The sequence below is a fragment of the Chinchilla lanigera genome, unplaced genomic scaffold (genome assembly GCF_000276665.1).
Source record: "Chinchilla lanigera isolate Chin_1 unplaced genomic scaffold, ChiLan1.0 scaffold00008, whole genome shotgun sequence".
In the NCBI taxonomy this organism is placed as follows: Eukaryota; Metazoa; Chordata; class Mammalia; order Rodentia; family Chinchillidae; genus Chinchilla; species Chinchilla lanigera.
In genome coordinates this window covers 12,418,594-12,445,532 of record NW_004955409.1, presented here as the reverse complement: position 1 = coordinate 12,445,532, position 26,939 = coordinate 12,418,594, and the positions used below count along the sequence as shown (strand labels likewise).

Below are 26,939 nucleotides of genomic sequence, written 5' to 3'. Positions count from 1 at the left end.
TAACATTAAATCCAAAAAAGAGAAATAAAAGTTCTGGAATTCCTTTGTCAGAGGCTGATACTTGTGGAATACCCTTTACCCATCCAGTGTTCTTTGAACGAGCTATGTTAGAATCAGAGAAGGACTGAAGGACTGGCGGTAATGCAGTCTATGCAGAAAAGAACAGATACTATGTCTGGATGCACTTAGGCAGAAACACAAGTAGAGAGCACCTGAACCACAGCCCTTGGGAAACTACATAGGGGTTTATAGCCCAATAGGTACAAAGCACATGCAATCCTACTGAGGATAAGAATGGTAATATATTTGAAGACAAATAATCATGAACACAACACTGGCAATTTTTAAAAATGTGTATTCATGTCACTGGAGCAGGATAGATATCTTGTGGCATAAACTTGCTTTTGTTAGCAGCAACATGAAATCGGGCCTTTTGCAGAAGCTTCCCAAAGAGGAACCAGGAATTATAAACAAGGAGATAAGGAGATGAATTAGTATCCACTTGAGGTTCAAAATAGAGATAAGACTCAGCTGGCATGAATTATTATTATTTTTAAAATATATTTTATTTTCCATTGATGAATAGTAATTGCATGTAGTTGTGGGGGACAGTGTGATATTTGCTTTTATTTTTTGCAGTGGTGGGGGTTGAACCCACCAAGAAAGTGCTCTACCAAACTACATCAACAGCACTGATATTTCCATATATTTACCCAGTCGGTAATGATCACAGTAGTGTTACTGGCATGTCTATCACCTTGGACGTATATCATTTGTGTTGGAACACTCAACATTCTCTCTACTGCCTATTTGGAAATACTCAGTTAATTGTTGTCAACTATGGCTAACCTACTATGCTAAGAATTACTTTTAATAATTAAACATTAAAACTCTACCATAGTAATGAATGAAACATGGAGAACACAAATAAAATGAAAAATATCATGATCATAAGTCACAGATAATCGCTAGTAACTGTTTATATTTATTATTTTTATTACCTATATATGAATTCCATGAGAAATTAATGATATTTTTATTATAGCATAATTTCTTTTTCATTCGGCAACTGCCCACATGTTCCTGTCAATTTTTTCCCTACTAGGAATCAAATACAGGGCTTTTGCACTGAGATTTTTTTTTTTTAATTTTGAGACAAGATCACATAAGATCAGCAAACTCACCTTGATTGTGAACATACATACAAAGTTTTATTTCATCATATGGGACCTCTAACTTGAAATTAAAAAGTTTTCCTATGAATTTCAAAGTTTTTACTTGACATGGTTTAATATTTTGTAGCAATGACAAAATTTTGAAATTGTAGGCAGGGGATATAACTTAGGGGCACAGCACTTGCCTAGCATGTGCGAGACACTGGCTTCTGTCCCCAGCACTGCCCCCCCCAAATTGCATTTAAAATAGATTGGAGCATTTAAAAATATGTAGTACAATGGAAAATGACTTCTATTTTTAAAACAAAGCAAAAATGATTAAGCTTTAAAATAAATGTATATGGTCTGATAAGAATAAATCTTTAGTTGGGCATGGTGGCATGTGCCTGTAATTCCAGTACTCAGGAAGCTGAGGCACAAGGATTGCCTCAAATCTGAGGCAAGCCTGGATTATCAAACAAGATCCTGTGTCCAAAAAAAAAAAAAAAGAAAGAAATTTCATAGCAGTGCAGGCCTGTGACCCCAGCTACCTGGGAGGCCGAGGCAGGAGGATCGCAAGTTCAAGGCCAGTGTAGGCAATATAGTGAGACTCTGTCTTTAAAAGTAAAAAAAGGGCTAGGGATCTAACATAGTGGCAGCGTGCTTGCATAGCATGCCTAAATCCTGTTACTGGGTTTGATCTTCAGTAAAAGAGGAAAAGTCTTATTTTTTAAACTTGTTCATTTAATAGTGTTCCTTAAGCAAATCTTATGACAAACCATGCATTTTTCTCCTTTCAAAATGAGGTTATTTGTGATTAATCACACATACATCTACTGTTCTTTTCCCTCTCTAACACACTTCATGTAAAGCATTCTCTATTTCCTGGAACACATAACATATGTTAGTCAGTAGACTCTAAAAACAATCTGCTTCCAAAACTCTAAACACCTATCATCCTATCCTTTTCTTCTGCCCAAACTATATCCTGGAAACTAACTCCTAATTGCTTTGGAGTCCACGAATCCCTGTCACCAAGCCATTTGGTCACGATGAACACCGCCTGAGATGAATCACACCTGCCTATAATACCTCCCTCCTACCACAGGGTTGCAAGTGACTCCGACAACTGCTTTCACCAACGTGTCACTGAGCTGTGAAAAGAGCAAATATGAACATGTGAAACGCTTCCTCCTTTGAACACATAATCTCTCTGTCCCAGTGACATTCTGAAGGGCGGTGCCCATTTGCTTGGCTCTCTCTGGCTGTGTCAATTAACCTGCAACACGAAACGCCTGTTGCACGGTCACTAACAAACCACAAGCCGCTGTAATCCCATTTGCCCAGAGCTCGTGGCAGATCCTGTGCAGCTAGCACCACGGGGCGGAGCAAGGGTCTGGCCACGGCGGGCTGCTGGGAGAGTCCTCGCCTCCAGCCTGCGAAGTGTGTCTGTGACCAGGGACAGGGGTGGTTTGTGGCTTTACACACAAGGCACCCTTCCTGCATCCCTGGAACAGAGCAGAACAAGGAGAGGATGGGAGGTTCTTCTTCCCCATCACCTTCTCTAAATTCTCCTCCCCTTTTGATTGCATTTTGCATTTTTCCATTCCTCTTGCTAGGCCATGTCACACATATAACTTCCAAAACCCAGTGAAGCTTATTTGCAAGGCAGAATGAAGCCAACACAGAGAGGAGGTGTGTATATGTTTGTGTGTGTGTGTGAGAGAGAGAGAGAGAGACAGACAGACAGACAGAGATGTGACAAGATCAGCGGAGAGAAGTGTGACAAGATCAGCAGGACCCCAGCCATCCTCATCTTCCCCAATTACTCACAGTTCCTTCTTCACCGACACTTAGCAAGTTGGGTCTCTGTCCCATGCAACCAAAGAAATCCTAAGACAGCACAGTAGACACCCACACTGCTTGAGATAAAACAGCACGTGGGTTTGCTTTTAGCCTTAAACTTCCCACCCGCGTTGCCTTTGGACTCTTCCTCCTAAAGGCCGCGCCATTATGCTTCCCCAGTCAGACATGGAACAACTTCTAGCCTTGCTTTTCCTCCTTACAGACCTAGCTTCTGTGCGGAGACGTGTCCCAAGAAAAGCAAGGTCCATCCATAACGCCATGGCTGGTTTGTCCCGAAAATGACTACTTCTGATCCCTTTCACAATGATTTTTTGGGTAATTTCTGTGCTGTCAACTGGGCAACACAGCATGTCACAAAAACAAACACAGGCTGTTCTTACCTAGCCTGAAGCATCCATTGCTACTTCCCCCTCCTCTCATAAAGCTTGGCGCGCTTTTGTTTGGTGTGGTTTGGTTGGTAAGGGACGCAGGGGAGGGGTCACTCACCCTCTTTGGTATCTGTCCAGCTCATGGAGCACGGTGCACTCACAGTACTCAAACACCAGGTGGAGCCTCCGCTTTCTCCTGAACACCTCCAGCAGGTTGACCAGGTTGGGATGCTTGAGTTGCTGCGAACCCCAAAAGGCAAAGTGGTAAATCTCCACAGCGGAGGACAGTTTTCTCTACATTTTATCTCATAAAAAGAAAGCCGGTTTCCTTGACGAGGTGCAGTTCTTGGCTTAAAGAAGGTTGTACCCAGCTTTATCTTACCTCACTTCCTGGGCTCTTTGTCAGTAGCCTACAAGTAAAAAATAATTATAACCTAGGTAGCTGGTGAAAACAAAGACCGTTGGGAAAGAAGAAGGCTGGTGAAAAAATGAGAATGAACAAGGAAGGGAGGTTACAAGTAAACACAAGCTCAGCACAAAGCGAGGATCGAATGTCCTTTCTTGGGTTTCCCTGGATCTCCCCAGCCCAGTTCAGTGCCCCGCCTGTCTCAAGGTCACCCTAAAGCCTGTGTTTTCCGCAATTACTAAGTAATTCTAAACAGTAAGTATATATAATCCTCAGTAATTATTGTTCCATTAGCTGTTTAATGGCCTCAGGGGTCCACAGGTACCTACAGATACGTAAATAAATCCAGGAGAACATACAAACCAGGGCATGACGCCCGTGTTCTCTTGCTTACTCAGAATGATGTTACTGTACCTCTAGCTCTGGCCTTGCACATAACAGTCACTCATAATGATTTGTGAACACGCGAGGAGGTATGTTTCCAGCGCTGGTGGACCGTGTTACAGCAGAACAATAAGGAAGCTGTCCGACCGGATGTGCTGCCAAAGTGCATCTAGAAAAGGGCAGAGATGGATGCTGGCTTGACGGAGATAAAGCTCGATTTCACCTTCTGGCTGCTCTGTACATAACCCTATCAGACACCGCCACTGAGCACTGACTTCTCTTTTTCTGAAGAAGAAAGTAAGACTTGTACTAGGGAAGACAAAAAGGAAAACACATCCCTGGACCCCCTTTCTACTGTGCCTTTTCTCGTTTTGTTCACTCGTACATCACCACTAACATCCACCTTATTTATTGCAGGATTTTAACAGTACGACTCCCCTTTTCCCAAGTTTTCTTTGATAGTATCACCAAATAATTTTCCATAGTAATTTCTCACTCAGAAGTTGCTTGACCATATTCACTTTGTCCTTACTTTAAAAAACTGTAGTAAATGCATCCGGCATGAAACTTACCACCTTAACCACTTTTAAAAGTATAGTTCAGGGATCCTAAATGTATTCATGTTGTTGTAACACTACAACCACATCCATCTCCAGAACGCTTCATTTGCAAAACTAAAACTCTGTTCAGTTCCATTAAACAAAACTCCCCATGTCTTCCTCTCCCAAGTCATTGGCAGCCCCCATTCTGCTTTCGATATCCCCGACTTTTTGTTTTTTGAGACAGGGTCTTGCTATATAGTTCAGCTGGCTTTGAATTCACTATGTAGCCTCAAACTGGTGGGAATCCTCCTGCCTCAGCCTCCCAAGTGCAGGGATTATAGATATACACCACCAGGCCTGGCTCTTGATATCCGTGATTTTGACCACTCTTGGTGCCTCAAACAGGTGGAATTATACAGGATTTGCCTTCTTGAGACAGGTTTATTTCTCTTATGATAAAATATCCCCAAGGGTCATCCATAGTACAACATATGTCAGAATTTCCTTTGTTTTTAAGGCTGACCAATATTCCACTGTATGCACATACCACATTTTGTTTGCCCAATCATCTGTTGATTGATGGATATTTGTTTGCTTCTACCATTTGACTATTGTGAATAATGCTGCTAGGAATGTGGGTGTTCAGATATTTCTCTGTGACCCAGCTTTGAATTCTTTTGGTAGTAGGCAAGTGTTTGGTATCTATTTTACTTTTCTCCCCAAAGTCCTCCAGGTGATTCAATGAGCAGCCAGAGGTCTAACTCAAAAGCAAGCATGTATTACATAAGTGATAAAAGCTAGGGAGAAAAACTGGAGCACTTGGATTACGTGCTGTCACACATTGTTATGGGTCACAGAGACAGTTATTTGCTCATTTTCTTTGTAAAATCCCTCTGCACTCTCAGGATGAAGAAATTCCAGCTCCAGATAGCACACCTGATGAAACAAGTATGAATCACCCAAGATATGCTAAAGCCCATAGCATACAGTCCGTTTGTGCTGTCAGAACAAAATACCTTAGATTGGGAAATTTATAAAGAACAGGAACTTCTTTCTCACAGCTCTGCAGCCTGCAAAGTCCAAGGTGAAGAAGGCCCCAGGCCTGGCGGTGGTGCTGTTGCTCCCCGCTTCCCACGCCCGAGGCAGAAAAACAGGCGATCTCACTCTTCCACTTGAAGCCCATTGACTTGTTTTATTTCTTGCAGGGCTGGGAATCCCGCCCAGGGCCTTGCCCATGCTAAGAGCCCTTCAATCGCTGAGCTCCTTATTCCTTCAGTCCCTGAGTCCTTTTGTAAGGGTGTGAACCCCAACCATGAGGCAGAGCCCTCAGGTCTCCCCAGGCCACGCCTCTTAGCACCGCTGCACCGGGGTTAAGTTTCAACATGAATTCTGGAGAGAACACCGGCGTCCAAATCAAAGCAGTCCATTAGTCATGTTCGGGTCTTAGAACAGGGCACGGCAAGCTATGAAATGCCACTTTTATGTCACCACCCCCAGAAATGTTTAGCCTGAGCTAACATTTTCCAGACACAGCAGGAAAGAACTATGCTCTTAAACCCAAAATGGCCTTGGTGCAGGTGTCTCAAATGCAAAGCAAGAGACCCAAACGAAGGGGCTAAATCGCAGCTTCGTATCAGAATTAGCCGAAAGCAGAGGTTCTCTTTCAGACTGAAGAATCATCATCCTGAGGCTTGACTCTCCCTTTTGTACTACTTCCTCCTTTGACAGACTGTGATAGTGAAGCCCAGACTCCAATCTTAGGGTATTTAATTTCTGGTGTTCCGCGTCTAGTTCCCACTTTCATCCCTGGCCTACTTTTTAAGCAAAAGTAGAAAAGCATAATTTTACCCAAACAAATCCCACTCTTCTCTTCATGGCAGGACTGGTGGCTCCATCTGCAGGGATCGCCACAGGGCTCTGCTGCCCCAGGCCCAAAGGTCTGCCTCATGTGCCTCTGCTTAGCTGTCCGGCCTCATCACTCACCGCTTCCTCCTAGACCACTGAACTTCTACATCTTGGGAAGGCTCACGCCCCTTTCTGTTTCAGAGTTTGTTTGGTTTGCTCTCTCTGAAATAGTCCCCACCTCTAGACATCACCTTCTGTGTCCAGCATCCTCTGGTCCGTCCCGACACAGCTAGGATGCACTAAAGCAGCTGTGTGTGACCCTGGATCCCAAGCAAGGGTACCACCGTGGCGCTGACACAGCGGTATCCACTGTTCTGAATGGGACCAGTAGCTATTTATTACACCCATCCTGGGTTACTATCTACCTTTGAAAACTCAGATTCTAGCACTGCGTGATATTCTACTCAAATAGCATGTTCGTTCTTTCCAGTTTCTTCAATAGTACAAATAGGCCTGTGATGAACAACTCACTAGAAAGTTGACTTAACTTGGGAAAGTTAATTTGCTTCTCTAGACATCAGTTTTCCAAAAGTAGGAAGCTCACAGGCTGCAGTGATAAGTGCACATTAACCCCGTACAGTTATATCAAGCACCTCTGACCTTTAAGATTTAAGGCCAGCTCTTAACAGTGTTTTTTTGTTTTTGTTTTTGTTTTTGTTTTTTGTCTTTTTGAGACAGGGTCTCACTATGCAGTTCAGGCTGGCCTTGAGCTCACTTCGTAGCCCAGGCTGGTCTGGAACTCACAACTATCTTCCTGCCTCAGCCTCCCGAGTGCTGGGATTACAGGTGTGTGCCACCATGCCCAGCTAACAGTGTTGCTTTGAGTTACATCTATTTTGATTTGAGATGATCTTCTCTAGTCATTTTATTCAAGAACTATTTATGTATCTTAAGGTACACAAGGTACTGCGACAGTCCTACAGATAAAAGCTAGGAACATAGCAGGGGAGACAGACATTGGATGAGCCACTCTAGAAGTAATAGATGTTACGGTGCTCAAGGTAAAGGTCCTTGATTTGAGGATTTGAGGATGAGGAAGCGGTTTATTAAATTAGTGGTTCACTAACTGAGACTAAACTAAAGTTTCCTAGGTATCACATAGAGCCTCAAAATACTACTTTATGGTTCTAAATAACCATGGGTCAAGTAACCTTCTGAACAGACTGTATGTAGGTATTTACCTTCTGCCAGGAATGACAGAGGACTTTACCATACCTGGCCAGCTTTCAGGAACATATAGACAATTTAAGGCTTGTTAGGTTTATTGCCAACTTGCTTCTTTTGAGGGCTTACAATGCCTTCAGCAACACAGCAAGTTATCACATGATTTTAAATGGCTTGTTTCTCCCATCCTCCTTCAGGAAATAACCTTAATCCTAAGGTGTGACTGAAAAGTACAGTGAATATTTAATTTTTTTTTTATAAAAGTTTACTAGCCGTGCATGATGGTGCACACCTCTAATCCCAGCACTCAGGAAGCTGAGGCGGGGGATCATTTCGAGTTCAAGACCAGCCTGGGCTGCAAAGTGAGCTCAAGGCCAGCCTGAACTTCATACTGAGACCCTGTCTCAAAAAAAAGCTTATTACACATTGCCATTAATCCCCCTCAAAATAGTCTCCCTCCTGCTAACATACTCATCCCATCATTCTTGCCACTTTCTGAAGCAGTTCTGGAAGTCCTCGTTCATCAGTGTCTTCAGCTGTGCTGTCCTGGCTCCACTGATGACCTTTCCTAGTCATTCTGACTCTGAGGAAGAGCCGGAAGTCGAATGATGCCAGATGCAGTAAACAGAAGTGGATGAGGACACACAGTAACGTTCCCGCAAGCCTGCCTTTCTATTGGATGACAGTGGCAACATTCACCATATTTTTTATCAATCTTTGAAAAGACCCTGGTGAAAGAGGACTTCTAGAACTGCTTCAGGAAGTGGCAAGATCAAAAAGACAAAAACAAAAAAATTACCGGGTGTGGTGGCACACGCCTGTAATCCCAGCACTCGGGAGGCTGAGGCAGGAAGATCATTGCAAGTTTGAGACCAGCCTGGGCTACAAAGTGAGCTCAAGGCCAGCCTGAACTGCACAGCAGGACCCTGTCTCAAAAAGACAAACAAAAGAAAGAAAGAAAGGAAGAAAGAAAGAAAGAGGCAAGAATGATAAGTGTTCAAAGCAAGGTGCAATCTTTTGAGAGGGACTAATATAAATGCGTCTTTAACTGTGACAATTTTTAAAAAATTTAAATTCGACAGATACTTTGATCACAGCTAGTATCACTATAGTTAATCACTTATCTCCCAACCTCTGTTTAGAACAATTTTAATTTAGAAAGATTAGTCACTAAAATTAAATCTTAATTAGAGACTCTAAATATTAAATTATACATTGTCAAAATTAAATTAAACTCTCTCTAGGTTGCAAAGATTCCAGGTGGCCTAAAACTTCTTTGAGCAGCTGACATCTGGTCTGGATGAAGCAGTTCCTATCCTGGCTGAGTTAATATATTCAGCAAATTTCTTTTTTTGTTGTTTTTTTTTTTTCCAGTACCAGGAATCAAACTCATGACCTTGCGATTGCCAGGCAGGCCCTGTGCCACTGAGCTAAATCCCCAGCCCCTATTCAGCAGATTTCTATATGCACCTACTCTGTGTCAGGCAGGGCTCTGGGCACTGCAGACATCTAGAGAGTGAACAGAGGACTCAGGCACTGAGCAAGGCAGCACCAGAAATAAGGCCTCTGTGTAAGAGAAACTGGGCCAGAGGCGGTGACCTTGAGCTGTGTCCGGGAGGCTGAGGCAGGCCTGACCAGAGAGCAGGCAGAGGAGCTGCTGGAGGTGCAGGCAGCAGTGCTGCAGACAGAACACCTGGCTTTGAGCCCAGAGAGAACCGGAGGCACTAACAGAGTGAGCCTTGCAGGCAAAGCTCTGGGAGCTGAGGCCAGACAGTCAGCAAAGAGGCTCCTCAGGGTCATGCTAAGAAATGCACACTTTCTCCTGGGTGCCGCGGGAAGCCACTAGAAGGAAACTAGGCTAGGTATGATACAACTGCATCTGGGTTCTTAAGAGCTCACCTGGCAGCAAGGTACAGAATAGCTTGGGGAGGCAAAAACTGCCAGAGGCCAGTGCGGAGCAAGCATAATGACAGGTGACACTTGACCGTGGCTGGGGGCAGAGCAGAGGTGGGAGAGATGGCCGGAAAGGCACTGCTTTGAGGTTTCTTTTGGCAAAAAATAGCCAGGCTGCGGTGATGCACCGGAGGAGGGAGGGCTAGGGCGGGCTGGTGTCCAGAAAGACGCAGGCTTGTGCAATGGACTGAGCCATCGTGGGAAGGAGGAGCAGGTTGGGCTGGGGGAGCTACTGGGTTTGGCCCTGTGAGTCAGCAGGGCTCTGAGACAGCAACGCTGCAGGGTGGGGCGGTGGCTGGAGCTCCCTGCGCACCAAGGGGGGCGGGGCCGGGGGTGTCTCACAGGCCTGCGTGAAGCCGCAGATGGATGGGAGAGGTCCTAGAGCCTGGGACGCGGGTGGATGAGGAGGAAGCAGAACAGGAGAAAGGGAAGAATGTCGGAGGGGGAAGAAAGAAGACAGCAGACCGTGAGGCCACGGGCAACCAGAGGAGAAGAAGAGCCCTGTGGCAACGGACACAACTGAGGGTCGGGTGGGACGAGGCCAGGAGGGCCCGTCTGTTCAGCTTGGCGGCCTGTGACCCTCTTGCAAGTGCAGTTGGAGGACCAGAAGCCAACTGTGTGGCTTTGGTGCCCCAAGCCGCCTTCCTCCTCGGCCTGCACTGACTGCTGAGTGCAGGGGTGGGACTCGGAGGGACACCTCTGGTCCTGAATCCACTTTCCAACCAAGGTGGGATCCCACGAGTGGCCGTGTCACAAGGGTTCAGTGCATCCTTCAATAATGAACAGACTTCATTAGGGCCATGCAAAGGAATGGGGTGAAAATCAAGCAACGTGAGAAACAAAATGCTTGCAGGCTTACCCAGCACACGCGGTGCACACACAAGTCAGCTTCACACACAGAACAGAGTGAATCACCATAGATAAGGCAGGGGCCGGGGATCTAGCTCAGCGGCATAAGCGCTTGCCTGGCAAGCCTAAGGTCATGAGTTCGATACCCGGTACACACACACACACACAAAACCACAGATGAGGCAGGTATATCGGGGCTCATTTCGTTTCTGTGGCCCAGTCATGTTTCTCAGCGTTCCATTCTGTGCCCAGCCTTGAAGTCTCTGAGAGGCCACAGGCCCTTGCTCACCGCCACTCTCTGGGGTTGCTCGATCCTGAAGCCGGGACACTCAGCCTCAGACTTATTCTCTTGTCTATGTGGTTTCTGCCCTCCACGCTGCTGTTCTATTTCTGTCTGCCTGTTAGTCTCTGGGTTTTGAATATTGATGGTTTACGTTATGCCGGTAAGTGAAGCATTTTCTCTGACATTAAAAAAAAAAAAAGAAAAAAGATTTCTTTGTAGTTGTTGAATTTAACCGGAGCTCTATTTGCTTTCCCATGCAGAGCTGGGAATGACACACATCCTTCTTGGACACCTTCCTGTGTCTGTCACCAGTGCCGGGCCTTCACTGGTCCCCCAGCGTTGTGAGAACCTCAGACCCACGCCCCCTGAGGTCCTGTTTGGCCCCAGCATTTTTAAGCCTTTGTGTTAGTTGCCAACGTTTAGCAACCTGAAAATCCTGGTTACCAGGCTGCTCTGGAAAAGACTGGCGGTCCTCACCCTGGGCTCACTGGCGCTGTGGTATTAACAAGCTGGGCTGAGAGCAACTGTCCGCTTTGGAGACGCTCTGTGTGCTGTACTTCTCCACAGACCCTGACACTCCCCAGCGCTCCCTGGCCCTGTCACCAAGTGGGAGCTGTCCTTCACCACTGCTCTTGCATTATTCATTTCTTAGCTTTGAGATAAAAGCGAAATATTTATTGCGCCCATGTTTCTACTGCAAATGGAAAAAATGCACAACCAACAGAGGTGGCTGCCTATTTTAAGACAAATAAGAAGACATATGTTTATTTGTGGAAGGGAATCATTTCTCCAGCAGCCACCTGGCCCCTGAAGGTACTGGATTTGTGATCTCTAAAGGGAACTCATAGTCACAGGCTTTTAGGCTGGCTAGCGGGAATCCCTGGGGTGTCAAGGGTCCCGGATCTGTGTTATCTGTGGTGAGAGTAGAAGGTGTTTATCCTGTGCCTGCGCTTGAGGGGAACACAGCAGACCATTTTTTCAATGGGCATTTCCTGTTTTCCTTCTAAAAACATTCTTCTCCCACCACTGTGCTAAATAGCAAAAAGACAGAAACTGAGGTTAACAAAGTGGGATCTGTCCCAGCAAAATGTTCTTTGTGTAAGCCTTTAAAATTTCTGAAATGGACTCTGGCTCTTACTCACAGACGCTTTGTGGGCCTCCTCCTGAGCTAACAGCGTGAAGGGAGAACAGGGGTGCTCTCCCGCCTGTTGCCAGACCAGCACCCTGTAACCCTCGGGGCCCAAGGCCCTGGCCTCTTCCTCCTTCCCCGCAGCCCTGTCCCCTGCTCCTGTGCCGTCGTATCACTTCCCCAAAGAAGCTGCAAACACCCAGTGCCTCGTCTCCGATTTTAGTTTCTGGGGGTGCCCAGGCTGATAGTTGGCATCCGCATGGGCCCAGCCAGCAGATCCCGGACTGGAACTCTGGAGCTGGATGGGCACAGGTGCCCACTGTAGGTGGGGAGAGGGGTGGGAGGAGCCGGGGAACCGCAGCCGCGGAGTTACTGAGACTTCCTTCAGAGCTGGTTCTGAACAGGCGCTGCGGGCTGAAGCAATATTAGTGGCACATGAGCGGTATGGGGCAATGGCAACTCGGGATGACTGAATGAGCTGGCTTTCGTCAAAGCTGCCCAACCCTCGGGCCGTGTGATTCGGCGTACCCAGCTCCTGCCACGTCACTGGGCTTCGCTGCGTGAGCATCTGACCGTGTGACATCAAGGGATTACGGTCCAAAAGGAGGTGCTCCTTTCCCACATCATCACCCTGCTGCCGCTCCTTCCACTCACAGGGACGGGGGTTTCCAGGTAGTGGAGGAGAAAAACCTCAAGCGCCGCGCACGGATGGATCAGTCTCCGCACTGGCTGTGCTTGAAAAAGGACTGCGCCCGACCATAATCCTCTCCGGCAGAGGTCTTCGGGGACAATGACGAAAGCAACCCTTTCCACATCAGGCTGAGAGCTCAGTGGTTCACTCTGTGTGGAGGCCCAAAGGCCCTCACACGTGCGTGGACGCGCGGGCCGTGGCAAGTAGCCTGTCTACTTGGCCAAGAGTCTAGGAGGAGCAAGGCTGAAAAATTATTTGGAAAAGGGACATAAATTGTACTTGTGGGAGTGGACGTGGAGCTCGAGGCTCTTCGGGCTCATGCTGATGCCTGCAGACAGCGTCTGCTCCAGGGCAAGTGGCGGGGAACCAGGCACTCTTCTGGGGAGTGTCAGCCTGCTCGGTCTTGGGCCACCCCGGCGCTTGTGCAATCGACGCATGCGCAGAGTGGCGGTGGCCGCAAGGATGATGGTTTTGCACTGCCGAACAACACTGGCTATCTCTCCCCAAGGCCGATCCAGCCTCGGCCGCCGCTGAAAACCCAACCTGCCAGCAGCAAAACTCAAACCGAGGAGTCCCTGTTAGAGGGCTCTTCTTTCTGGAAACCAGCCACTATCTGGATGGTGTAGGGGTTTGCCCTTCTGGAATGGATCTAGAGGGTCAGGGATATAGCTCAGCAGCGCAGCGCCTGCCTGGAAGCCATCTAGAGCTGGGCTTTGCCTTTCCTGTTTGCACCACAGTCCAAGGGCTTAGCGCTTACTTTATTGGTACAGGAGTCCCCATAACATCAGGCCTTTCACAGCAAAGGAGGCGTAATATTTAGGAGACGGCCACAGGATCCACTTCCTGTCTGCCTCGTACGACAATCAGTCGAGCTACCAGAACGATGGCATTGGTATCGCCACAGCCCTTTGGAAACGTACGCACTGAGCCGGCAGCCACCACACGGTGCTGTGACTTTCGCAGCTAGAAAGTCTTAAAACCATGAGTGGAAATAGCAGTGGCATCATCACTGCCAATGATCCACTTGTGGAACTCATGTTTCCCATCCTCAGTATCCCCTCGACTTCATACGTACATGATTGACTATGGGAAAAACCCAAATCTCCGGTAATAGTCACTGGATCAATCAACCTTAAGACCTCATAGTACACTCAAATAGTGAAATATTATGCAGCTATTAAAAAGAACGATGCATATCTTCATGTGTTGACTTCAAACATGTCCAAGACATACTATTAAGTATAAAAAGGAAATTACAAAATGGTATATACAATATGATAGCACTTACATCTGGTTTTCAGAAGGGAATATCTATCTTTGGACAGGCAAAGAACACTTCTAGAATGACACACGAGAAACCGTGGTTTTTTTCAGGGAGAATGAAATGAGTGATAGAGGGTAATGGAGACTCTTTTTCCTTTCCATTCTTTTGTACTTCCATTCAAGTTTTGGTTTCTGGGTTTTTATAAAAATAAGCATAAATTACTTAAGCATACAAATGGATTAAAATGATTTGCAAAAGTTCTTTCCCTGTGTTGTAAAAACAAGTGAAACACTTTAATGTTACTTTCAGAGAGCTACTTAATAGCTCAGTGTTGGGAGGAAAAGCTACAGCTATTTCATTATGAAAAAAAAAAAATCTATGACCACCAAAATCTAAATCATCACCATCGTCCCAGCCTCCAGGAGAATATTCCCAGCCTCCCCAGTGTTAGGAAGAATCCTTCTGTAGCACGCTCTTGGGAAAGAATCCTCCTGTAACGCTCTCAGCTTAGTCCACAGTGCCTCCAAGCACTGAAAGCCCCAGGCCGTCCCTCTGCCCAGGGTCTGGGGCCAGGGGGGCTGTGTGGGGAGAAGGGACAGGTGTAGCAGTTGAGAAAGGATGGTCACCTGCCGTGTTTCTTTCTTTCTTTTTTTTTTTTGGTCTTTTTGAGACAGGGTCTCACTATGCAGTTCAGGCTGGCCTTGAGCTCACTTTGTAGCCCAGGCTGGTCTTGAACTCGAAATGATCCTCCTGCCTCAGCCTCCCTCCTGCCTCAGCCTCCTGAGTTCTGGGATTACAGGCGTGCACCACCATGCCTGGCCTACCTGCGGTGTTTCTACTCAGCAGTGGTACTGAGGGATAGGTGCGCAAGTAAAATCTTCCCCCTAGCAGAGCTTCATCGAGTGCACTGTGTGTGGAGAAAAAATGGACAGAAGCTGTACAGGAACCCCTGTGGGCAGAGCCAAGGGGCCCGAGGTCTACCTGAAGCTGGCTGGAGGCCACGTGAGGGGACGGAATGTGCCAGGCTGGTCCTCTGGCAAAAGACCAGGGCTGCCATCTCTTCCGGATCCCTCGCAAAACCTGAACCAGGCCAGCCAGGCACATAGTGGATGCCTGACCTGTTTTACTGACTAATAAAGTATCTGAAAATTACTAGGAAAAAGGAATAGTACAGCCGTGATCCCAGGGGAAAACAAGGCTGACGCAGCCAAAGAGGAAGGCAGTAACGCAGTGATGGCTACAAGGCAAACCATTTGCTTGGTTTTTATGAGCGGCCGACAGCAAAATCTCTTCGTTTGACAGCCTCCTGCCTTCCATTGTGATTTTCCAAACAGGCAATTTTATCCACTAGTATTTTTGCTAGAGGGCTTTTAAAGTTAATAAGCAATAAAGAAGATTAATAATTAGCAAGAAAATATGCCCGTTGAAAGCAAATTTGTAGCCTAAAACATGAATCCTGCCAAATATAAAGGTGAATTAAAACACTAAAAAAATTTAAAGTGAAAAACACCTGCCAGGTCTGTCCATTCCATATAAAAATTACTACCTTCTAGTGTGGCTTAAATGTTTTATAATAACTGTATGTAACACAGGTTGTCTATGTAGAATTCTTTTTGCTTGGAAATAAAAATAACTTAAATGCCAAAAAGCAATAAACGAATTATAAAATCATTTTTTTCAAAGTTCTGGTGTTCTACTGTAGAGCACGGTGACTATACCTCTTAATATATATTTCAAAATAGCTAAAAGAAGGCCAGGCATGGTGGTAACACGCCTGCAATCCCAGCACTCAGGAGGGAGGCTGAGGTAGGAGGATTGTTGCAAGTTCAAGACCAGCCCAGGCTATAAAGTGAGCTCAAGGCCAGCCTGAACTGCATAGTGAGACCCTGTCTCAAAAAGACAAAAACAAAAAAAAGAAGAAAGAAAGAAGAAATCAAAATAGCTAACAGAGATTTTAAATGTCTCACTACAAAGAAATAATAAATACTTGAGGTAACACATATGCTAATTACCCTGATTTGATCAGTCCATAATGTAAGCATGTGTCAAACATCACATTGTACCCATACATGTACATAATTATTGTCCATTAGAAATAAATTAAAACGTAACAAAAATCACTAATTCTGCCTCCTCCTGCTCTGCGATATTCTATTTTCTCCACCCCACCGTGTATGTGTGGCAGGACGTGTCGGGGGGAGCACTGGCATGCGGGGAGATGGTGGCTTGAGCTTAATTGCTTCACAAACTGGGGTTCTTTCAGAAGGTAATGAGCCAGCTTGCTGATTTCTGCTTCTTTTGTCTTAGAAGTGTTTGTGTGACAGCTTTATCACTTAGGAGTTCCCTACACACCAGGAATACAATCTTTCTAGATAAACACATTGTAAGCTAAGCCAAAAGAAAAAAAACTTCCAATACACAAAACAGCCTGTTACTATTTGCAGTTTGTATATTATCTTGTAAAAACATAATTAAACAAGTCTTCACTCGTTGAGCAAACAGGCAGAGATGATAAGGGACTGTTTGGTTTTTGTCACCAAGAGCAAGGAAATGATCTGCTGTGTCCTCCATGCTATGGACACCACTTTACATAAACTCCCGGCACTTCGCTACACTGCGTATTAGTAATGGATATCAACGGCCAGATTACTGCAGGTCTCTAACGAAAACATCTGCATTAATCCAAAGGCTGGAACCGGCAGCCACAAGCCAAACAGCGTCTGTGCATGTGTTTCATTTGGCCTGGATGGTGTTTAAAATTTGTAAAAAGTATATGTCAACATTTTCAGATCAGATTTTACTCTTACTAAAAACAGCAAAGGGTCCTTGGAGAAATGGCCAAGCATGGGGCTAGGAAGGAGGGATCTGGCACATTTTGTTGTTGTCAGCATAGTAAAAAGCACTCCAAGGGTGATGGGCAACTGTCAGGACACTGGAGCAGGGCAAGAGCCCCAAATGGCCACATGCATGACCCTTTGAGAATTCAGAGTATGGTGACAGTGACAACAGTGAGTACTATTATGAGTTAAGAGTCTGGAATCCACAGCGGTACTAAAAATGATGGTTTTGGGTAAGGGTAAAGGAAAGATTTTTTTTTTACATAAAGATAACTTAGGAGTAGCAAAATTACAGGAAGATAACTGATACACTGTGTTATAATTGATTTAGGAAGGGATCACCAATGAATAGTAAAACCACTGGGTGAAAGCTTTATATGTGTGTGTACATGTGACATTTGAATTTATAATCTTCTACGTACACATATAAACTAACTATATATCAGTTTTCACACATTTTAAATTGTATATATAGTTACATAGGTATTATTGGGACAATATGAGAAATGTGAGCACAGGCTGTACATTGGATAACAGTACTGAGCCAATGATAAGTTTTGATGGAGACTACTATGAAGCAGCTCTGAGCAGGACTTAAATAAGCCAGTTGGCTTTCCACGTTTACTTGTGAGTCACTGGTCCCTGTAATGGTGGGTGAAGCCCTGAGCCTCAAAGGACAAGACAAGGACACAGCTAAGGCCATCTGGCTCCAACCTCTATTAACTAGATAAAGACTGTAGTAGCTGCAGGCATCTCACTCTTGGGTGGAGACCTTCCTGGAGATAACATAGTTCTCCTAAATTAACACAGTGTCTTACTTGGAGAAGCCCTTGAGCGGACTTCCAAGGTCCTTGAAGGGTTCAAGGCACATTCCCACCCTTCTTTAGTATTCCCTGCCTTGGTTCTGATAACTAAATAAATACGGGCTGCCCAGAGAAGATCTTTGTCTTAACCCCCAGAGAATCTCAAATTCTGTGAGACGGTTTTTGATCCTTCTGGAGCCCTGAAATCATTTCACTTGACTCATTTATTTGAGCCTTCACTGTCTACTTGTTTGGGAGATTGTGGTCCTTATCAGTCCGCAAGAACAAGTTTCTCAAGTGTGGAAAACACAATGTAGTTATGAGGAAAAGTGTCTTTGTCTTAGAAGATTCATGCTAAATATTTAGGGAAGTGACTCAGCCAAAACGTGACAGAGAAATAGACAGAGAGGGAAAGGAAGACAGAGGGAGAGGAAATGCAGGATATTCCAGTAGTTGGTGAATCAAGGTAGTTACAGGTGTGCATTGAACTAATCTTTCTACTTTTATATGTTTTGAATTTTCTTCAAAATAAAAAGGTGGAGGGAATAATCTCATAAGATTTTAATGAATTTCAGATTTCTGGCTTAAAAAAAAGCCTCTGAAAAATGTAGCACCACGGCACTTGGGAGGAAACACGAGAACTCCAGGCTGCCCAGGCTTCCACCTCTCCGCCTTGTGCGTTTTTACACCCAGCCGCACGCACTGATGGCTCCTGTGAACCCATAGACACTTGAACTTCTGATCTTCCATTGTCCATGACAGAGAACGCTGAACATGGCGGAAACGATTTATAGACTAGCTTACTCCTCCATTTCAACAGTGGAACAATTCGAAGAAAAGGGACCCAGAAATGGCCTGCTTTAGCAATATCGGGACTAAGTTCTTTTTTTGTTGTTATTGTTCTCCTTTATTTTGCCAGGACTAAATTCTTACAGATGCCACAGGATTTCCCATTGAGGTTTTATGGAGTTGGGAAATGCTCCAACTAAAATTGGGCCAGCAGACACCTTTAAAAATTATGAGAGCTTTAATTAGATTCTAATGCTGGGGAGCATTTACACGGGGCTCTGGTAGTGTTTCGCGGCATGCAGCCCTGGCACAGGGCACATTCAATTAAGCACTTAATAAATGCTCTGTTCTGGATCACAGGGAAGCTGGCCATTCCTACTTGCTGAGCAGCCTGTCACCAGGATGTAATGCACCCAGAGTATTTCCGGCCCGCTGCCTGCAGGCAGCGGGCCTTTTGGGCCGGCTCTGCACACACTTGTCTCTGGCACTTGCTGCTGAGGGTGACCCAGGTGGAAGTCCCACCCTTCTGCCTGCCAGCCTGTGCTTTTCTTTCTCCTATGCCGTGGCTCCTTTTGACCTTGGCCTTTCGGCTCTTGCATCCAGGAGGCTGCCTCACCATTGGTAGAGTTTTGGCCTAAGAGCCGCCCGTTCTTAGAAAGTCAGCAAAGCAGAAACACAGACATAAATCACAGAGATAGGGAGGGCGGACGTCCAGGCAGCAGGAGAGCCTGCCCAAGGTCACCGACTGTACTGAGCAGGATCAGACGCTGAACTCCCTGCTCCTGGCTCCTGTCACCAGGCCAACACCCTGGAAGGCAATTGGGAGTGAGAAGACAGAAGAGCAGCTCTGGGCCTTCTGCAGGTTATTATTCTCCGCGGTGAGTAAGGTTAAATGAGGCCACGTTTCTGGCATCCAGGACTCACTCAATAGTCTCCCTACCAACACCCCAGGCACCTTTTCTCATTTGTATCCCCCTAGCTGCCTTAAAACACAATGCCACAAACATATATTGGCTATCTGGATATGCACTGTATGTATACCTGTGCTTTAATACAATAAAAAGGTTAGACAGGTCTGCTACCCCCTTTTAAGAATCTGTTTTCAGCTTCTTGAGAGTGATACTGTTTTCATTAAGAATGCTTGTACTGCTGCACACAAAGAAAATACATCTAGAACAGAAGAATGCACATAGGGTATGGCAATTTTTGTACTTTTTTTCAGGAGAGTGACTCAGGCGGCTCTCCTGCAGCTGGGCAAGTGCTCTACCACTGAGCTGCACCCCTACCCCTCTGTCGCACTATTGATGCTCAGGTTCCCAGCGGACATTCCCCGCACACTTACTCCTCTTTGTTGGTAGCAAGCACCATACATTTTTGCTTTTGAAAATAATGTACAGGGTCAAGGAATGAGACTCGGGAAGGGCTGCTGTTCCAGTGAGGAAGCTGGGTTTGCATGGAAGTCACGAGGCTCCGTGGGAAGGCTCCTTGGGAGGACGGGCAGAATGAATCCTAAGGACCCAGAATTACAGTGCAGTGCCTGGCGTCACACACCGGCTCTGATGTACGCAAGCAGCAGGGCGTGGACTTGGGGGTGGACAGACTGTGTCTGCATTCCAGCTTCCTGACCAGGAGGATTTGGCAAATCATTAACCATCCCAAATCCACTGGCACCCAGAATAACAACCCCTGCCTTCCAGTGCCTGGTACATCGTAGGTAATGACTCGGCAGTGTGCCAAGATTGGGAGTGTCCCAAGCTTACGGGGTCACCAGCCCCTACCTACCAAATGAGAAGTATGACTCCTTCTCCTTACCTGTCTCTCTTATTCTTCTTGTCTTTAAAGGGAAAGTTTTCTCTAAGCCTTAGCAGCTACTTCCGGGTCTTGACTGAGGCTGATCTGATCTCCTGTAATGCCCCTTGTCCACCCGCCATGGGCAGAAGGTCACCAGGCACCCATGGTGACATAGTACCACCCTTGACCCTAACTCTTCTAAGATCATCTACTCTGTCTGCCGATCCTGGTCCGAATTCTTTCCTTCCTCTCCCAATAGTTCCTACCATTTGCATTCCACAGAAAGAAGGCTCTGCAGTAGAAAAACTTGCAGTCTTGATGAAAAACAAACAAACAAAAAAACAGTTATTCTGAGTAGTTTGGGTTGGATTCACAGATATTCCCCAGTTCAAGTATATCCACCAGCTTTATGAAAAACCAGTGTCCACTTCCCCCCACAGGGCCTGTGATGACCGCAGCCCATCGTGCCTGACTTCTAGATTTAAGGTGATTTTCTTTCAGAGACCTTGTCTGGCTTTTCTCATGATAATTTCACCTCTACCTCCATTCAAAATATCTAAATAAAGATACAGGAGGGGTTGGCTTTTTCCCCCGCAAGGATCGTGTGTCCATACAAATCAGAAGACATCGTAGCCCTTGGTGAACAAAGATCTACACCTATGTCTTGGAGCCAGGTGTGGGTCCTCTTACAACGGAGATTAAAGACAGTGTGTGTAAAGTACCCAGCGACATTCCAAATAAAAGGCAGCATAATCTTCTAGAAGCTACATGAACCGGTCTTTTATTATGCTGTTGTGTAGCTGGGATCATGGTCTAGATTAGTAATTCAAGGTCATGACTACAGCAATGCTTTCATCACCGCGAGCACTGCTGGGGAAGCGTTTCCCCATTGAGCTCCATCCCCAGCCCCCAAACCTTCGAATCACTGTGGGCTTTTCATCCAACCATCAGACTCCTGAGTGCTGTTCTCTCTGGAAAATTACAATCTGACGATCACTTACCACCTCTACCACTACCTCTCTGACTCAAATACTATCACCTCACACTTGGATTATTCCAGGGGTGTCCTCAATGACCTTGCTTGTGACGCTAGGCCAGCCCCCACATTTTAGCAAAACAGGTTTTTTATTTAACCATGATGGTACATGTCTATAATCTCAGGTACTCGGGAGAGTGATGCAGGAGGATCACAAGTTTGAGGATAGCCCAGGCAATTTAGCAAGATCCTGTCTCAAAATAAAATTTTAAAAAAGCTGGGGGTGTATCTCAGCCCTAGAGTGCTTGCCTAGCATGTGTGAAACCCTGAATTCAATCCCCATAGTGAAGACCCAAAAAAAAGTTTCTTGATAATAATTATCACCCAATTTACCAACGCAGAGCTACACCTTCATGCTAAAAACATGACACATTCTAGATTTGTGGTCCTAAAAATTGCCCAACTGAAGCTAGCCATGGTGGCACCATGGGTAGAGCACCAGACTGGGACACAAAACATTGCCCAGTTGAGGAGGGGAGCAGTTGCATGCTCCTGCAGCCCCAGCACTCGGAAGGTTGAGGCGGGAGCATCACTTGATCCCAGGAGTTCCAGCCTAGACAATATAATGAGGCTATGTCTTAAAAATTTTTGCTTGGCATTTCACTCCCATGTTTGTCCCTGTTTAAGAAGAAACAGCTATAGCTTTTAAAAGTGTCTGGTACATTGCTTTAAATTGTTAAGTAAAGAGTTTGGAAAACATACCTATGAATTCTGAGGTTAGATACAAACCAAATTCTACTATAAAATAAAATCTAAGAGACTAGCCCCTTGTAGGGAACTGGTATTACAGTTCCAGTATTTTGTTACACAGGACACAGATCCTACAATAGAACACCACTGGATCTGGGGAATCTTTTTGTTTCCAGATACAATGTTTACTGTCAGGAGATTGAGAATGCACAAAATAAAAAATGTTACTTTCAGTAATAGTGACACAGGGGAAAAAAGAGCAACGATACATACACATACAATTACACACATGCACTCACACTAAAGCTGTTATTTATAGCTGTCAACTAATTTCTCTGCAGGAGGGCTGTTCTTTTCTTTTCATTCATTCTTTCTTTTTTTTTCTTTCTTTCTTCAGTACTGGAAATTGAATGGAGGACTTTACCACGGAGCTGCATTCCCAGCCATTTTTTTTCTTTCATTTTCTATTTAAAGACAGGGTCTCAATTATTTCCTAAAGTGCTCTGGCTGGGTTTGATCTTTTAATCCTCCTGCCTCAGCCTCCCAAAGTGCTGAGATTATAGGTGTGTGCTACCTTGTGCCTTTTCTTTCTACATTTGTCTCCCCTTGCCTCTCCTCTCCTCCCCTCCCCCACCTCCTTTCTTTCTTTCCCTTCCTCCCCATTATCCTTCATGCTTTCTTTCTTTTTCTAATTGTGGTACTGGGGATTGAGCCCAGGGCCTCAAGTATGCTAGGCAAGCGTCCTGCTGCTGAGTGAGAGGCAATATCCCCCTCCCTTTTAAAACATTTTTGAAACAAGGTCTCACTAAATTGCTAAACCGGCCTCAAGCTCAGTATCCTCCTGTCTCAGCCTCTGAAGTAGCTGGGATTATGGGCATGCACCACCATGCCCAGTTTTCTTTTTTATTTTAACATTAAAATGTTAGGAAGTGGTGGTAACAGTAATTGGTTTTTAAAAATCATGATTGGGTTTTTATTTTTTATTTTATTTTATTTTATTTTTTGTATTTTTGAGACAGGGTCTCACTATGCAGTTCAGAATGGCCTTGAGCTCACTTTGTAGCCCAGGCTGGTCTCGAACTCACAAGGATCCTCCTGCCTCAGCCTCCCCAGTGCTGGGATTGCAGGTGTGCGCCGCCACACCCGGCCCCATGATTGGGTTTTTAAAAATTCTTACTGGGGTTGGGGTCGGGCTCATAGTAGAGGGTTTACCTACTTTAAGAAAAGCCTTGGGTTTGATTCCCGGCACTGCAAAAATTAATAATGAAAAGACTTAACCCTTTCCCAATCTGTAAAAGTTTTCTGAAATGACATTGGTTCACGAATGCTAAAAAACTTGCAGATGACAACTTTCTAATAAAAACATCATCTTGGCTAGCGATCCTCCTTTCCAGCAGAAAGCCAAAGATAGCTCATTCAAAGCCTCCCTTGTCCAGTGGCCCCACCCTGCCTCTGTCTGTGTGTCTGTCTGTCAGGTCTATCTCTCTGTCCTCGCTGAAGCAGGGCGGCCTGGGGGCACCTGCCTCTGTCCCTAGCACTGGAGGATAACTCGAGTCCCAGCCCAGCAAGGCCCAACACCTTATCTAGACCTCCCCGCTCCAAGCCTGAGGGGCAGCGGAACCGAGGTGCAGCTATCCTCAAGGCCGCTTCTCCAGCGCTGGGCCTGGGCACCAAGACAGGAAGCGTTACGCCCCCTCCGGCTGGATCCCGGCTTCCTTCCCTCCTCCTTCTCCCTCCTGTTTCCGCCAGGCATCCTATCCAAGACTGGAGGACCATCTGTGTTCCCTCACGGAACCGAGCTTGTACTTGAGCACCTAAGCTCAGGCCCGCCTCCTCATGCTTTATTTTCACGATTCCGCAGCCATTTCGAGAGTTCTTGGCAGGCACCGGGCCACACGGCGGGCGACACAGGCCGTGTCTGTTAGGAATCCAGTGTATCAAGAGTGACAGCCCAGGGGAAATTCACCGTGCCTCCTTTCCAAGAAGAGACAGTCTACAACTTTGCACAAGCATTGTTTGGGGCACAATTGGGGCTCTTTGAGTATTTACTGGACAACTAAATGGAGAAGAGATGACCTGACTTCACATACCTTCATTTCATGCATTCGCTGAATATTCATCAAATACCTAGAAGGTGTTAGGAAAATCACAGAATTTTGAGCAGTTAAGGCCGAAAGCACAGACTCCCCCGGGAATCCAGTCCTGCGCCTCACACAGATCAGTGTTCGCTGCTGTGTGCGTGCTTCAGAGAGTGGGGCTCCGCATGCTTTGAAATCAGGCTCCAGCGCACACACCTGCCTCAGAGTTCAGCTGCGAGCACAGTTCGCCCCTCGGTACGGTCACATCCCACTGCAGGTCTCGCTTCCTAACGCGCGCCCACGCCTGCTTTCGCTAAGAGCTTATTCTGTTCACTTTCTGTTTTCAATACAACAGTGACATTTATCGGCGGTCTAGCGTGTGCGGAAGAATGCGCCCTGCGATGCAGAGGTCCAGAGGCAAGGCCAGCATCCCAGGTGCCCCACTCCCTGAGGAGCGGCGCCCGTGATCACGGTGGTATAACAGGCAGTGAGGGGCGGTGACCTGCAGAGTCGGAAAAACAGCGCGTCTCTTCCAGGAAAAGGTCTGCTTTTCTGGCCCCTTTTAGTTTAGCTATCAGACTGCAGCTGGAGCTCAGTGGCGCAGCACGTGCCTAGCATATGCCATACGCGAGGCTCTGGGTTCAGCCCCTGGTACGGCTGGAGGGGAGTGCTGTAGTCGCACTTTCTCCCCTGCAGAAAGCCTGAGAAAAGGGAGATGCAATCAGCAACATCCCAGAGTGGAGGCGGGAAGCCAGAGCGGCCCAGCCTGTGAGAGGGGCAATCCCCGCGGGTCTCACCCTCCCTAGGAGGCAGAGGTCTTCTCAGAATAGATAACATCCTGCTAGTTAAGACAGAAGTTTTCCTATTACCCACTCCTTTTTCTCCCCATGCTGAGGACTGGACACAGGGCCATCATACTGAGCTATACCCCCAGCCCTCCATTATTTTTTTATTTTGAGACTAAGTGACTAAGTTGCCTAGGTGAAGCTTGAACTTGCCATCCTCCTGCTTCAGCCTCGAAGAATCCCGGGCTTTATTCACGCATTTTAGTTCACCCACAACTGGCCACTTCCCACTCAGGGTCCCTATCTAGAAAAGACCCCAACACTATCCGTGGGTAAACATCGGCAGAGAGGCCTGGAAAGATGGAGATGCAAGGATGAGAGCAAACCCGGGACGCTCCCCCAAGGATGACTGAGTCACACCACACTCTGTGCTTTGCGGTGAATTCCCAGAAGAAGCCTCTTTCCCTTAGAGGTAAATACTTTCAGGTCATAACGACCCCCCATATCAGGTTCCACAGGGCTGAATGAAGTGCGCTGAGGAAGTGATCATGTCACTACTTCCTGAGGACCCCTTCCTGCAGTAGGTAAAGTGAGGTGTAACACAATCCTGCTGTCTTTCTCGAAGTCAGTCGGACCACAGAAGAATGACTAATTCTCTTAATGGGTCGGGAATGCCAATAGAAAACGGCCTAGAAGTTTACAATTCCAGAGTGCTGGCAAAATTGAGTTGTTCTAAGTTCCTGCACCATCGCAGTGCACTGGCTTTTGAAAATCCAGGTCTGCAGGTGACATGGGAGAGGAGTTACTGGGAAGAAAAATAAAATATGCTTCAACATCTTGTCCTACACCTGTCCTTCCTAGGTCGTTATGCAGCTGATGCGCACAGACCCGGTCAGTGTCGCTGCACAAGGCCGTGAAGAAAGGACAGGTAACGAAGGCCCCAACACATTCATGCGACAAACTAAGACTCTTATTTTTTTTTCAAACCCTGAAAATCCACCTTCAAGAAAAAGTGAATCATTACCTTGAGCATGCGGATCTCTCGAAGGGCGATTTTCTTAATGACAGGGTCGTCCTCCGATTCCAGAAACTTCTTGATGGCCACGATCTGACCCGTGTCCCTGTTTCTGCATTTGAAAACAACTCCATAGGACCCTTCTCCAATTTTCCCGATTTTTTCATACTTCTCCATCCCAGAGGAATAAATCTTGCAATGGATTTTCACATCGCTTTCTAAAGTCTCTGAGAGATAACGGCAGGGTCGGGCTGCACTCGGCGGCCCAGACGCGAGGGGCTGCTGTCGAGGACCTGGTGCCGAGGGCACCGTTACGGAGCCGACCCGCGTGGCCGGTCCTGAGGCCGCCCCACGCCGGGCCCTGCTTCGGCAGAGAGCGCGGTCAGGGACGAGGGCGCCCCAGCTCCCCGCCTGCCCGACACCCTGCAAGCAAAATGCAAGCCGGCATCCTCAACGCGCCGGCTGCAAGCCGATCTGCTCAGCCGTGTGGTTCATCCGATCTGACACCCGCGAGGAGGGAGAACAGGAAGGCCAAGGGCTTCCCCGGTTCTAATTTCGGGTCTCAATTGCTGGCCGCAAGAGGACACCGCGCGTCGCCGGGGGGCGGAGGGGCCTCCCGGGCCGCAGCTGGCGCCTTACGACTCCTTCCCGGGACTCCCGGAGCCCGCGCCCGCAGAGCCCGCCCCGCCCACCCGCGTCGTCATGGGAACCAGCCCCGCCCCGGCCGATGTGGGCGGAGCCTCACCGCCCCGCCCGCCTGCCCAGCCTGCGCTGGAGCCCAGCTCCGTGGCAGAGCTGTCCCGGCCTCGGGTTGCGGCCCTCGCTCGTCCAGCGGCTGGTGAAGATCCACGGGATTGCTAAATCCAAACTGGGCGCCGTGACGCACTCCTGTAATCCCAGCACTCTGAGAGGCTGAGGCAGGAGGATTATGAATTCGAGCCTGGCCTGGGCAATTTAGCAATTTAGCGAGACTCCCTCTGGAAAAGTACAAAAAGGGCTGCGGATGTAGTTCAGTGCAAAGGTCCTTAGTTCAATCCCCAGTACATTAAAAAAAAAAACCAAAAAAACAAAACCAACTCCTGCAGGTCGTGGCAAACGCAGCTGTCCCAGCGTCTAGGGGAAGAAACCGGCATGAGCAGCCCCTCCCAAACCCTGGG

The 26,939-nt window shown here is 46.9% G+C and overlaps 1 protein-coding gene across 2 annotated transcripts in view; it reads right to left on the bottom strand.

Annotated features, from left to right (window-relative positions):
• The window catches only part of Cdkl1 (cyclin-dependent kinase-like 1 (CDC2-related kinase)), a 52,660-nt gene extending 26,683 nt beyond the window's left edge, over positions 1 to 25,977 (bottom strand). For both annotated transcript variants that reach the window (XM_005376824.2, XM_005376825.2), the window contains exons 1-2: positions 25,792 to 25,977; positions 3,507 to 3,628 (exon numbers count right to left, since the gene is read on the bottom strand). In XM_005376824.2, coding sequence (XP_005376881.1) covers positions 3,507 to 3,628; positions 25,792 to 25,959 — 290 coding nt within the window. In that variant the 5' untranslated portion in view covers positions 25,960 to 25,977. The remainder of the gene's footprint in view (positions 1 to 3,506; positions 3,629 to 25,791) is intronic.
• Positions 25,978 to 26,939: the final 962 nt, after the last annotated feature.